Here is a 13,739-nt window from a genome sequence, read left to right as displayed (position 1 = left end):
TTGTGTGAGTATTTTTTAAAAACAAAATTGTAAGCATAGTATTTTTTAACTTGCTTTTGTCTTAACAGTATAAAATAACCTTACAGTATAAAGGCATTTTCATGTCATTAAATATTTTTCATGATCTCAATTCTTAATCGTTTCATATAGTATTTTGTCAAAAGGATGTATGTTTATTCAATCACCCTTCTATTGTTGAATACTTAAATTGTTTGGATTGTTCCACCATTATAGATAGTACTGCTTTAAACATCCTGATCACAAATCTTGTATATGTCTTTATTTCTTCTTTCCTTACATTATGTTGCCAGAAGTGGAATTCTGGTCAAAGAGTGTAAACACCAAGCCATCTGATAGCACTAGTGTTAGGCCTCTACTTTTTTTTTTTTTTAATTGGAGTATAGTTGATTTACAATGTTGTGTTAGTTTCAGGTGTACAGCAAAGTGATTCAGCTATACATATACATATATCCATTCTTTTTCAGATTCTTTTCCCAAATAGGTTATTACAAAATGTTGAGTAGAGTTCCCTGTGCTATACAGTAGGTGCTTGTTGATTATCTACCTTATATATAGTAATATGTACATATATGTTTATCCCAAACTCCTAATTTATCACCGCCCCCCCCACGTTTCCCCTTTGGTAACCATAAGTTTGTTTTTGAAGTCTGTGAGTCTGTTTCTGTTTTGTAAATAAGTTCATTTGTATCATTTTTTTAGATTCTACCTATAAGTGATATCAGATGATATTTGTCTTTTTCTGTCTGACCTCACTTAGTATGATAATCTCTAGATCCATCCATGTTGCTGCAAACGGCATTATTTCATTCTTTTTACAGCTGAGTAATATTCCATTGTATATATGTACCACACCTTCTTTATCCATTCCTCTGTCGATGGACCTTTAGGTTGCTTCCATGTCTTGGCTACTGTAAATTGTGCTGCAGTGAACATTGTGGTGAATGTATCTTTTCAAATTATGGTTTTCTCCAGGTGTATGCTCAGGAGTGGGATTGCTGGAGCATACGGTTGTTCTATTTTTAGTTCCCACCTGCAGTGTAGGAGGGTTTCCCTTTTCTCCACCCCTTTCCAGCACTTATTGTTTGTAGACTTTTTCATGATGGCCATTCTGACTGGTATGAGGTGATAGTTCATTGTAGTTTCAGTTTGCGTTTCTCTGATAATTAGTGATGTTGAGCATCAGGCCTCTACTTTTGACATGTATCTGTCTTGGACAGAATTGCTTCTTTGTGTTCTCACATCCTAATTCTAGACTCATAGTCACATTTCTCCCTCTCTTTGGGCAAGGGTGCAAGGGTTTGTGTTGGGCCTGGAATGGCTCAGAGATGATGAGGATGAAGGGGAGAGAGGACATTGCAGGTTTGAGGAAGGAGTGTGGAAAGACTGATGCCATCTAGATCTGAGAAGTAAGTAGGAAGAGTACTAGCATATGTGCTTAATCTCCATGGGCTGGCAGCCATGATTTTCTTCTCCAAGGACCTCAAATGTCACCCCTTGGTCCAAGGTCATATACTTTCTATAGCTGATAAAATCTTTGGTCCTAAGTTATTTGACAGATGTGGAGAATGAGCCCAAGGGGTAGAGGGGTGTGTGTGTGTGTGTGTGTGTGTGTGTGTGTGTGTGTGTGTATGTGTGTATGTTGGGGGAAGCAACCAGAAACCGTACTTATTACCTGTCTGGAAGGTAAGGATGTAGTTGAGGACTAACCTGTATTCTGTGTTAAAAGGAACTCCTGATTTTCCGCTGTTCTTTACCATTCCTGCAATAATAATTAGACTGCTGTAATAGTTGACTATTGCAATTTAAAGGTTGTCATTTTAAATTTCGTACTAACATCTTCCATTAGTTCAGTATTTATAGCAAGCCAAGCTCTGTGCAAGGTCCTTTATGTTCGTGGCCTCATTCACAACTCTGCAGGGTAGAATTCATCACCACTTTATAGGGAAAAAACCTATTGTGTGCTTTGCTGCACAATAGCCAGGACATGGAAGCAACCTAAATGTCCATCGACAGATGAATGGATAAAGAAGATGTGGCTCATATGTACAATGGAGTATTACTCAGCCATAAAAAGAAACGAAATTGAGTTACTTGTAGTGAGGTGGATGGACCTAGAGTCTGTCATACAGAGTGAAGTATGTCAATCCATTTAATAGTAAGCTATCTGCTACAAAATAGCAATGGTAAATGTAGAGAATTTCCCTGGCTTGAACTCTTTATTGGAGCATGTTATCTTTGGCCGTAGAGACCTTCTGTTTTGGGAAAAGGACAAGGGAGTACCCCACGGAACAGGCAGCATTAACAAACCAAATCTTCCATCATGCCTAACGTGCTGGGTTTACATTTCCTCTGACACGTGTAAAGGGGCCCCCTTTTCCCACCTACAGCATCTTTTCCATATATCCAGTTCAGGCATAAACATGAGCACCCATTTCCTAAATCTGCAGTATCTGTGCCTGCTATGGCCACTGTTATTTTAGCTGCCACTAACTATGAGCTTTGGGCTTTTGACTCATTTTCTGGGCCAGATTCCCTCATGGAAACTCTTGCTTGTCCTGGAACATTTTTCAGTCCAGGCCCAGAATCCCCATAACTAGGGGGACCTATGTACATGATTCTGTTTTGAATCCAGTCCCTTCCAAGCTGGCTCCCTTACTTTGAAGTGAGCCTCTCCTGGTCACCGTGGACCAGTGTTTCTCACCCCAAGGGACATTCAACAGCATCTGCAGATGTGTTGGTTGTCACAGCTTGAGGTGGGGGGGGCACTACTGTCATCTAGTGGTTAGAGGTAAGGATAATATTAAACATCCTGCAATGCACAGGACAGTCCTTCACAACAAAGAATATTCTGGTCCAAAACATTAGTGGTGGCAAGGCTGAGATTCCCTATCACAGACTGAGAAGTAGCCTGAGACTCATCTATTTGGGCACATGCATTCCAACACACTTTAAATTTTATCCTAGAGGAAGCAGGATAGGATATTGGTTAAAAATTGCAAGCGGGGGCTTCCCTGGTGGCATAGTGGTTAAGAATCCACCTGCCAATGCAGGGGACACGGGTTCGAGCCCTGGTCCGGGAAGATCCCACGTACCGCAGAGCAACTAAGCCCGTGCACCACAACTACTGAGCCTGCGCTCTAGAGCCCACGAGCCACAACTACCGCGCCCACGAGCCACAGCTACCGAGCCCTCGTGCCACAACTACTGAAGTCCGTGCGCCTAGAGCCCGTGCTCAGCAACAAGAGAAGCCACCGCAATGAGAAGCCTGCGCACCGCAATGAAGAGTAGCCCCTGCTCGCCGCAGCTAGAGAAAGCCCGCGTGCAGCAACGAAGACCCAACGCAGCCAAAAATAAAATTAATTAATTTTTTTAAAAAAGCATTTAAAAAAAAATTGCAAGGGGTGGGGGAGAGTTGGACTCAAATAGACCAGATGTGGATTGTCATCCTGAGTTCACCATTGACCTGGGTTTAAATTCTGGAGCACCATTTATTAGCTGCATGACCTTCAGCAAAGAATCACCCTCTCTGAGCCTCAAGTTTCCTCATCTATAAAAAAAGGGTAGGAATCCTCACCTCTTGGGCATAGCATAGCAGGGCTCTAAAGCCCCACTCACAGAGCCCAGCACATACAAGCAACGACATTCATTCATTAAGCAAAATTGTTGAGGTTCTACCATGTGCCAGTGTTGGTGAATCCATCAGTGAACAGAACAAATAGATATCCTTGTTTTCAAGGAGCTTACCTTCTATTGGGAGGAAACAGACATGTCAGAAACAAACCGGTAAATGATATCACATAGCACATGGTGAAAGAGAGCCAGAGCAGGGGGATGGGCAGTGGCAGGGGCACTGGAAGGGATGTGGCTGCTCTCCTCTCTCTCAAGGCATTCCTCTTCTTTGGGTTCTTCCTCCTAGCAGTAGTCACTTTTTCTCCACCAGCTCCAATCCTCTCATCTAATTGTGACCAGCTGTACTGATGACTGGTAGGGGTGCAGGTATGGTGTGTGGTCAGCACTGTCATGAACAGCCCCCCATGGCTTGGGCCTGGTTGGCTGTGAGCTGTCTCCAGGGCCAGCCAGCTGCTAACCATACCTCTGTCCAGCATTCTTTATTTCTTTGGGATTCTTCCTTTCAGCATCCTTCCCCTTTCTAAGTGGAGTTTTAAAAAGACAAAATGTTTGTTTTAATCCATCCAAATTAAAGGTGTAAATCTGAAGTTTGATTGGTCAAAGAGCCACTCAGTCATTATTCCTAAAACTGAGCAAATGAATTCCCTCTTCTTAACTAGACTTAAACTCCAAGAAGGCTGAGTCCATCTGACTGAAACCTCCCTGCAATGCATGATTTGCATGTAAACAGCAGGTACAGTCCCCATAGTAGAAAGAGCTCAGGTTTTGGAGTCAAACAGATCTGATTTTGAATCCTAGCTGGGGAGGTACCTTAGCCTCCCTAGCCTCAGTTTAATCATCAGCCAGATGGGAATAAACTCTCACCTTTCAGGGTGGTTGTGAGGGTCGGAGAGAACTCATCGGAAGTACTAAGCATGGGCAAGTATGTACGGCCCCTCTGTGATATACATGGTGAACTTCATCCCTGTCCCTTCCCCCTTAGCACCCAAGCCCAGCAATCACTAAGGAAAGACAAAACCAGGAATTCTTAGAGATGGAGCTCCCCTAGTATAGCTCACCTCTCTCTTTTTTACCCCCAAACTGCAACAGAAAAACAGTCTCCAACTCTGGGAAATTTTTCAATAAAAACATAAAAATATGTTCAATCTTATGTTTGAAACATGAAACTGAAATTAAGATGTATTTGTTCTTCCTATCAGATTGATAATAATATCCTATTGATGAGTGTGTAGAAAAAGGTACTATCATATACCTTTCTGGAGACTATGAAGTTGAACAGACTATTTGAAGGTCAATTTGCCAGTACTTATCAAATGTTAAGAAGTTGATACTTCTTAGACCAAGGAATTCTACTTAAGGAATCTACTTTACAGAAATACCACCATAAATACATAAAGGATGTTCACTAAGGCACTTTTTATAATAACCAGACACTGGAAATGATTTTAATGTCCATCAGTTGGAGGTTGATTAAATCCATGTGGTCCATCCAGACTATGGGACACTAACTCTGTAGCCATTAAAAAGAATGGGTAGAGGCTCAAGAGGGAGGGGATATGGGGATATACATATACATATAGATGATTCACTTTGTTGTACAGTAGAAACTAACACAACATTGTAAAGCAATTATACTGCAATAAAGATATTAAAAAAAAGAATGGGTGACTTAAGAGGTATAAACTACTATATATAAAATAAATAAGCTACAAGGGTATATTGTATAGCACAGGGATTATAACCAATATTTTATAATAACTATAAATGGAGTATAATCTATAAAATGTTTGAATCACTATGTTGTACACCTGAAACTAATATAGTGTCGTAAACCAACTGTACCTCAGTTAAAAAAAAAGAATGAGTGACTTTGGACAATGGAAACGTTTTCAAGCTAGAGGTAGTGGTTGCACAACACTGAACCTACTAAAAACTGCTGAATTGTTCACTTTCAAAGAGGTTAATTTCATGTTATGTGAATTTCACCTCCATAAATTAATATTTTTTTAAGAGTGGGTCTTATATTCTAACATGGAGAGACATGTTGTTGAATGAAAAGAGAAGACATTCTGTTTTCTGTGAATATCAGCAAATGCATAGAAAAGGTGTGGAAAGACCTCGAACAAACTTATAGCAGTTACTTCTAGGAAGTGTACTTGGGAAAATGAGGGGATTTGTACTTAATTTTATATATTTTTGTATGAAAATTTAAAGTTAGCCTAAATTACTTTCAAACTGGTGGTGGAGAGAGGGGACACTTGAAGTTGGTCAGGGGCTGACACTGCAACAAAGAAGGCGGTTGATTCTCTCAAGTGAAAGTGGAAAATGTCTTTGATTTTGAATCTTCTTTTTTGTGTTTTCCTCTCTTTCTGCTCTTTAATTCCTGCCCCAGCTGGCATCAGAGCCGCAAACTGAGATGAGTGAGTTACTTGGTGACTCACTTTGCTTGTTTTGACCTTTCCGTGCCTGTGGCTAATTGATTTTGAGTGCTGGGGGGATCTGCAAGCATTAGTCTGGTCACTGTTTATAAAGGCCTGTTTTCAAGAGATCACAGGGATTTGTGAGATACCATTAGTAAAATGCATTTGGAGCAAGTACTTTCTTGACCCTCACAGGGCTGGTCCAGTGATCATGAGCTCATTAATGAGCCCAGGAGCTCACAGGTGCCTAGGCCAGCCTGAGGAACTGTGTTACTGCTTGCACACAGAGCTCGCTTCCTGCTTCCAGAGGTTGTGGTGATACCCTGAAGCCCCTTGGCAGTTTCTTTTTATGTTTTTCATTTATTCATTTTTCTAGAATTATACAAATTTGTAAACTAGGGTGAAAATTACCTATAACGTCATCAGGCAAAAACAATAGATTTGGTGGCATTCCCTTTGTATCTTTGCTCATGTGCATTTTTTCATAATTATGAAGTGTTAATACACAGATTTTAATCCTAATTTTATTTTAACTTACAAAGAAGGGATTTTTAGCTGTTAAAAGTATCAGAATTATCTTAATTGGCTAGATAACATTCTGTCAAGCAGATGAATTATAACTTGTTTAACAATGCCCTTATGTTGAATAGTTCTTTTAAAATTTTCTTTACTTTCTTAAATTTTATGGTTGAATCTCAAAATATTTGGAAGCTACCTTATAACGTCTCAGAGATGACGGCTCATATGTCACATGCAAAGTCAGTTCCTGCCCTCAGGAAGTTTATAATTCAGAGCAGGTGACCAATAAGTATAATAAAATCTGATCATCATTATATCAGAGAGATGTCCAAATTGTTCTGGGAAAGGATGGGAGAACACTGGTAAAGGCTTCCTAGAGGAGGTATTTGAGTTATATCCCAAGGACAGTTAGGAGTTAGCCAGCAAGGCAACGAAAGAAAAGCATTCCAGGAAAAGAAGACTGCTTGAAGGAAGCACAGCAAGTGGCAAAGCATGGTACATTTAGGGAATGGCAGATAGCCTAGTAGGGCTGGAGAATAGGGGGCTCATGGGTGAGTGGCAGGAGGTGATTCTAGATAGATAGACTGTGGTCAGATTACAAGAGGACTTCTGTGCCAAAATAAGGAGTTGGAACTTCACACTGAAGGCCATAGACATGTGGCCACAGCCATGGCAGGGAACACTTGCTAAATAAGAATGTGGCTTTTCAGCACAGCAACACCTCATTGCTTTGGCAAAGTTTCCAGTAAGTGTGTTGAAATCATCTAGGATGAAGGCTGAATATGATGCATTCAGCTGTCTTCTTGATCATTTGTATTTGTCAAGAGAAAGCACTGTGGTAGCATGTTTCAGCCACAGGGGAGGACTTTGGATGATTAGACCGCCCCAAAGTCTACCAGGACCTCTTTGTAAAATAAGAACATAACTTGGAACAGGCATCATTTGCTGCCAAGATGGTAACTGACAGAGAGAACCACAACTGAGGCGAAGGTAAACAGAAAGAGGAATGTATCAGTATTAGCCCTTAGTCTTAGTGGCTCTTCCTGGCTTCAAGCACACTGAGATCCAGGGGCTGAGTGTGGGTAGAGCTTGCTGCTTCCCTCCTTCCCTCCCTCAGACTCTCTCTCCATCCCTTATTCTGTGTGTCCCTTTATTCTCTCCTATAGTAGGCACACTCTTCTGTGTGAACAGAGAGAGCTGCTTCAAGAAACTCCTGCTTATGTTATTTCGTGAGCTTACAATCCCAAAGGAAAAATCTTCTGCTCTTTCTTCCATGAAGCACACAGCAAATTTCAGGGAATCGCATGTCCGCCTCTGAACCAGGGTGGTGGAGTACTCTGATTGGTCAGGTCTGGGGGAGCCCGCCCAAACTATGTGAGAGGGGATACCCAAGGAGAGTAGGCAGTGTCCCCAGAAGGAGGAGGAGAGTAGGAGTACTGGCCAGATGTTCTTTTGCTTTTTTTTTTTAAAGGACATCCACTACTGTTAACCTTTGTTGTTCTCAAGAGCGGAGGTGTCCACGGGAGAAAAGTAGACCTCATCACTTGTCTGAGAGCCGCCTTTGCGCATGTATTTGACCTGAAATGTTTTTGTGCTGTGGTACACTTGGTTATCCCGGTCTCACAGAACGGATACTCCCTTCAAGTCTCTGAAAGCGGCCCCTTGCCCGATTTTCCTTAGCACGTAGGCACAGGACAATGCCCTACTTCCCACAGGCCTTGTGACATTGTCCTCTCTTTCTTGCAAATGTCTGATTTATGCTCTGTCAGTAACAGGAAGCCACTCAAACGATCCACCCAGTCCTGCTGCTGCCCCCGTGATGGTTTGTTTTTCTCATTGTTTAGCGCTCCATCAGCTTCCGCAGCGAGAGCCGCCCTGACCTCCTCGCCCCCAGACCCTGGTCCAGAAATGCCGCCCCCTCGAGCACGAAGCGGAGAGACAGCAAGCTGTGGAGTGAGACCTTCGACGTGTGCGTCAATCAGATGCTCACGTCCAAGGAAATCAAACGTCAGGAGGTAGGCTGGGACCCCTGGAGTTGCCCGTGTGTCTAGAACAAGGCACACTGAAGGCGACAGCCAAGCTGAGGTCTACACCGCGGTCTCCAAGTCAGTTCTTCACTGCATTGATAGAAGGACGACAAATGGGCATGTCAGACCTTGTAAGGAAATGAGAAACCAGCATCCAGCTGGGTGGGTGTGGCCCTGACTTTTAAAAGAAACTGATGTGGGGAAAAAAAAAAAAAAGACACTGATGTGAAAATCTGAATTTACAGAGAAGATGAATCAGGAAGTGTCTGTATAGGACCATAGAGTTCACAGAAATAATCATTTTACTTATATTTTAATAGCACCTTCTAGAATATTTTAAAATATTCAGTTTATGAAACTTTGATCCAGTTTTGGGGAAAACTTTAATATGGAATGCAGTTAATTTCATTCCCTGTAAATTTTCTGTATCAGTAGCCTAGATGGCTATGATAATACTACTTTACAGAGAACTTGTCATGTGCCAGGCTGTGCTAAACACTTCAGAGGTGCATCATCTAATGAAATCCTTGGAATATCTATTTTAGCAGAGAACCTGACGCTGGCAAAAGGAGTACTTAAAAACTTTCTAGGTTTTTGACTTCCGCAATTCTTTTCTAGGACTTTATCTGCCAGGCACACTTGTACACAGATGAAAAGATGCACGTGTAAGGTTATTCATCACAGTAATGTTTACAATAGTGCCAGAAAGAACCTGAACATCTATTACCAGGTCCTGGTTCCATAGTGAATGTGCATACATTCTGTAACTATAGAAACACAAGAAGTGATGATATGTATGTATGGCTAGGTGAATAAAGCAAGGCACAAAATAGGGTGGTATAGTATGCTACCATTTACGTAAAAATGAGTGTGTGTGTGTGTGTGTGTGTGTGTGCACACACGCGGGCTCGCATATTTGCTTATAGACGCATAAAATATTTCTGAAAGGACATGTAAGGAGCTGGTAACGTTGTTGCTTCCTGAGAGGTGAACTGGGTGGTGAGAAGGAGGAGGTGAGAGGGAAGTTTTCACCATGTGCCCATTCCTACACTGTAAATTTTGAACCATGTCAATGTTTGTCTATTAAAAAATGAATAAATAATTAAAAAATAATATGTACACTGAAAAAATCATTTGCAGAAATATGGCAGAATCTTAACAGTGGTTAACAAATGGTATTGTGGATAATTCTAAATTTTCCTCCTTATACTTTTCTGTGTAATAGTGTGCATATATAACTTGTACAGTGGGAAGGAAGGAAGGAGGGGGGGATTGATTCTGCAGATGAAGAGATTACTAAGGTACAGTGAACACGAGGTCACCCCCCTAGAAGGTTACAGAGCTGGAGCGGTGAACCAAATCCCATGGTCTTCACAGCCACGCTGTGCTGCCCACCCCCTCCACAGACGCCTGACTGTGGTGTATCCCAGTGTGGGGTTCTGTGGTTTTCCTCTCTTGGGGGCCACATTGCGCTCTGGTAAAACAGACATACAAGGAAATCTGAGGAAGGTCCAAGTAAAAATATTTAATTGTACTGCAACCACCCCTGTCCTCGTTTTGATAATGCTCTGTAGTTATGTAAGTTGCCACCATTGGAGGAAGCTGAGTAATGGCTATGCAGGACCTCTCTGTATTATTTTTGTAACTTCTCATGTGAGTCTAATTATTTCAAAATAAAAGGTTAAACAAAGCAGAGTACCAGGAGGGCATGACATGGAAGTTTTACTGGGGGCCTTGAGAGGGGTCACCATGCACTGGCCTCCAGTGCAGTGTTCTGCCTCTGCCCGCTGGGCCAGGGAGCACATTCATTGTCCTGCTCTCCACCAACCCCGGGGATGGAGGTGTTCTCCAAGCCTGCTCACCTCTTCCCTCTGGTCTGAAAGAAACGTAGTAGTCACCACAGGCATGTAGTTCTTTAATAACATAAAGTTTGCCAACAGTTGAGACTGTCAGATGAGAGAGAAAGAGTGTTCTGCACATCATCGCTCTTAAATTATGATGGCTTAACAGAAGCAAATCATTGCGTCCATTTACACACTCTTGCACACAGCCAGCTCCTGTAACTTTATTTATTGTGCAGTGCGGGGCCAAGAAGTAAGTTAGAATGAATTAACTTCACCAGACATCTAGAGTGATAAAATATCGGATTCTTCCTGCAACACAGCCTTAAGACAAGTGGCTGATGGGAATAAAGCTTTCTGTTGAGATTTTACCTTCTGTTGAATAGAAGGAAGACAAATTGTGATGGCCCAATTAATAATAATTCCATGTCCATCACTGAGAACAGACCCCGAATCATTTATTATGATTGCCACTCACAAAAGAGACATGGAATCCATGGCTCAGACTCTAATTATTTTACCTAAAATAGTTCCATCTTGTTCAGCTGCATCACAATTGTGTAAATGAAATATGACTTGTTGGATTAGAAACATATGTGGAAACTCTTTCTCCCACAAACAAATAGGCACATTACACAGAAGTTTTGCAAAATCTTTTCTTTGTAGGTTTTAGCCACTAGATGCAATTGCTTCGGTCAATTTAACTTTTTAAGAATCCTTTAAAAATCCTTAAGAGGGCTTCCCTGGTGGTGCAGTTGTTGAGAGTCCACCTGCCGATGCAGGGGACGCGGGTTTGTGCCCCAGTCCGGGAGGATCCCACATGCCACGGAGCGGCTGGGCCCGTGAGCCACGGCCGCTGAGCCTGTCCGTCCGGAGCCTGTGCTCCGCAACGGGAGAGGCCACAACAGTGAGAGGCCCGCGTACCGCCAAAAAAAAAAAAAAAAATCCTTAAGAAATAAGTAGATTTGGGGCTTTGAGCATCAGTTGAATTTGGTCTCAAAAATGAAAGGAAAGTTCAGTAAATGTGTTTTACCTTTCCTTGCAGGCCATCTTTGAGCTTTCTCAAGGAGAAGAAGATTTAATAGAGGACTTGAAATTGGCAAAAAAGGTACATTCGAATCCAGTGGTCCTTTGAGTCACCTCCTGCTTTTTTCCTCTGAGTAATTTCACAGTTCTAAGATTGTGTTTTATTAGTACTCATTCTATGACTAAGACAGGTCATCAAAAATTGAGAAGAACCTACAAACCAAGTAGTGGGGAAAATGTCTCAAAGCAGGAAGGCTCTAGATCTGGCACCATTAGGGGTTCTCCTCTGCATGTCTCTGATGCACCTGAAAGAATACTTCAGTTTAATCAGAAAGTGTTCATCGGGCCTGGCTTCACATGCATTTCATTGTCCTAGAAGTCTCACATGCAGGTCCCCTTCATCCCTGGGAGAGAGTGTGTAGACATCTGAAACTGGAACCATGTCTTAGAAAGTCATTTCAATCCCGTAAGTGGGTAAAGTGGTTCATTGAGGCAACTGCACACTATCATGTAAGTTAGCGTCTTTTATATGGAAACTTGTTTTTAATCACTTTGTGTGTGGGAAGGGAGAGGAATTTCATGCCTTGTAGTCTGTGTAGTCTTGACAACAGCCTTCCTTGAAAACCTTTCCATTCCACTGACCCCCATGGAGGGTAAAATCCAGAATCCTTCATCTGATACTCACAGCCTCCTTGAAAAATCAGAGGGTTGTAAATATACTTCCCTTCTTTTAAGTGTCCTTAGTCCAACTTTATGCTAATGTCCTTAGTCCAACTTTATCCCATCTGTAGCATTCCTGAGAAATGGCTATCCAAGCTTTTCTTGGAAGCAGCCAAGAAACTGAGTTTTGGGCAGGGCTGAGGAGGAGGAAGGTGGGGAGGACAAAGAAGGCATTTAGGGGCTTCCCTGGTGGCGCAGTGGTTAAGAATCCGCCTGCCGGGGCTTCCCTGGTGGCGCAGTGGTTGAGAGTCCGCCTGCCGATGCAGGGGACACGGGTTCGTACCCCAGTCCGGGAAGATCCCACATGCCGCGGAGCGGCTGGGCCCATGAGCCATGGCCGCTGGGTCTGCGTGTCTGGAGCCTGTGCTCCGCAACAGGAGAGGCCACAACAGTGAGAGGCCCGCGTACCGCAAAAAAAAAAAAAAAAAGAATCCGCCTGCCAATGCAGGGGGACACGGGTTTGAGCCCTGGTCAGGGAAGATCCCACGTGCTGCGGAGCAACTAAGCCCGTGCACCACAACTATTGAGCCTGTGCTCCTGGAGCCCGTGCTCTGCAACAAGAGAAGCCACCGCGATGAGAAGCCAGTGCACCTCAACGAAGAATAGCCTCTGCTTGCCGCAACTAAAGAAAGCCCATGCGCAGCAATGAAGACCCAACGAAGCCAAAAATAAATAAATATAATTAATTTTTAAAAAAAAGAAAAAGAAAGCATTTAACTCTGGGAGACATCTTTCTGGTCATAAGTCCAACTCCTCCTTCCTGCATCAAGATTTCCCTTTTTCACTTCTATCCTTTGCTTTGCTGGTCCTACCTTCCTGGAAACCCTTCCCTTTCCTTTCAACCATCCATATCCACCTATCTTCCAGAAGCAAACTCAAGTCTCAGTACTTTCTTCAACAGTACTTACGGCCTCCTTCTCTATGCCAAGCAGCTCATCTTTAAATTCTCCCTTAGCCATTCTACCTCTAATTCTCCAATCCTCTAGAGCAGTTATGATTTGATGAATTTTTGCTGCAGTGTGATAACTGTCCTATTTTTAATCTTGAACTATTTTTTAAACATATATTTAATTTTCCATGCCTTTTTTTTTTTTAATCTTCCCAATTAGCTTTATAAAACTCCTTCAAGGCAGGGACTGTGCGGTCTGAGTGTTTGTATTCTATTGCAGTGCCCTGGGTATATTTATGTGTTCATGTGGTTTAATTGTCATTAATAAGAGGTAATAAGATTGGCAGAGATTTTGCCCTCTTTGCTTCAAATCCATAGTAAAGGATACCAAGCACCTTTTTTTTCCCCCTTCCTTTACTTAGTTTAAATATGGACTAATTGAAAAATAACCTGCTAGTAACTAATTTTGTATAAAGTGGGAGTTTTTCAAGCTGCTAGACCTTCAATAAAGTTAATTTTTAAAACATTATACAAATCAAATCTGCGCTATACTTAGGATTTGTGCCCTTTCCAAGATGTAAGATATACTAGAATTTTAAAAAAAGAAGCTTTAAAAAAATCTGCTTTGGTTTATCAACAACCACAA

The 13,739-nt window shown here is 42.2% G+C and overlaps 1 protein-coding gene across 6 annotated transcripts in view; it reads left to right on the top strand.

Annotated features, from left to right (window-relative positions):
- The window catches only part of ARHGEF3 (Rho guanine nucleotide exchange factor 3), a 310,231-nt gene that overhangs the window by 274,575 nt on the left and 21,917 nt on the right, over positions 1-13,739 (top strand). For all 6 annotated transcript variants that reach the window (XM_022572818.3, XM_089919494.1, XM_089919495.1 and 3 more), the window contains 2 exons: positions 8,435-8,605; positions 11,504-11,566. In XM_022572818.3, coding sequence (XP_022428526.2) covers positions 8,435-8,605; positions 11,504-11,566 — 234 coding nt within the window. The remainder of the gene's footprint in view (positions 1-8,434; positions 8,606-11,503; positions 11,567-13,739) is intronic.

This window comes from Delphinapterus leucas, chromosome 10 (genome assembly GCF_059928025.1).
Source record: "Delphinapterus leucas isolate spDelLeu-1000000601 "Yukka" chromosome 10, BTC_Dleu_Yukka2, whole genome shotgun sequence".
Taxonomy (NCBI): Eukaryota; Metazoa; Chordata; class Mammalia; order Artiodactyla; family Monodontidae; genus Delphinapterus; species Delphinapterus leucas.
This window is presented reverse-complemented; position numbering and strand designations above follow the sequence as displayed.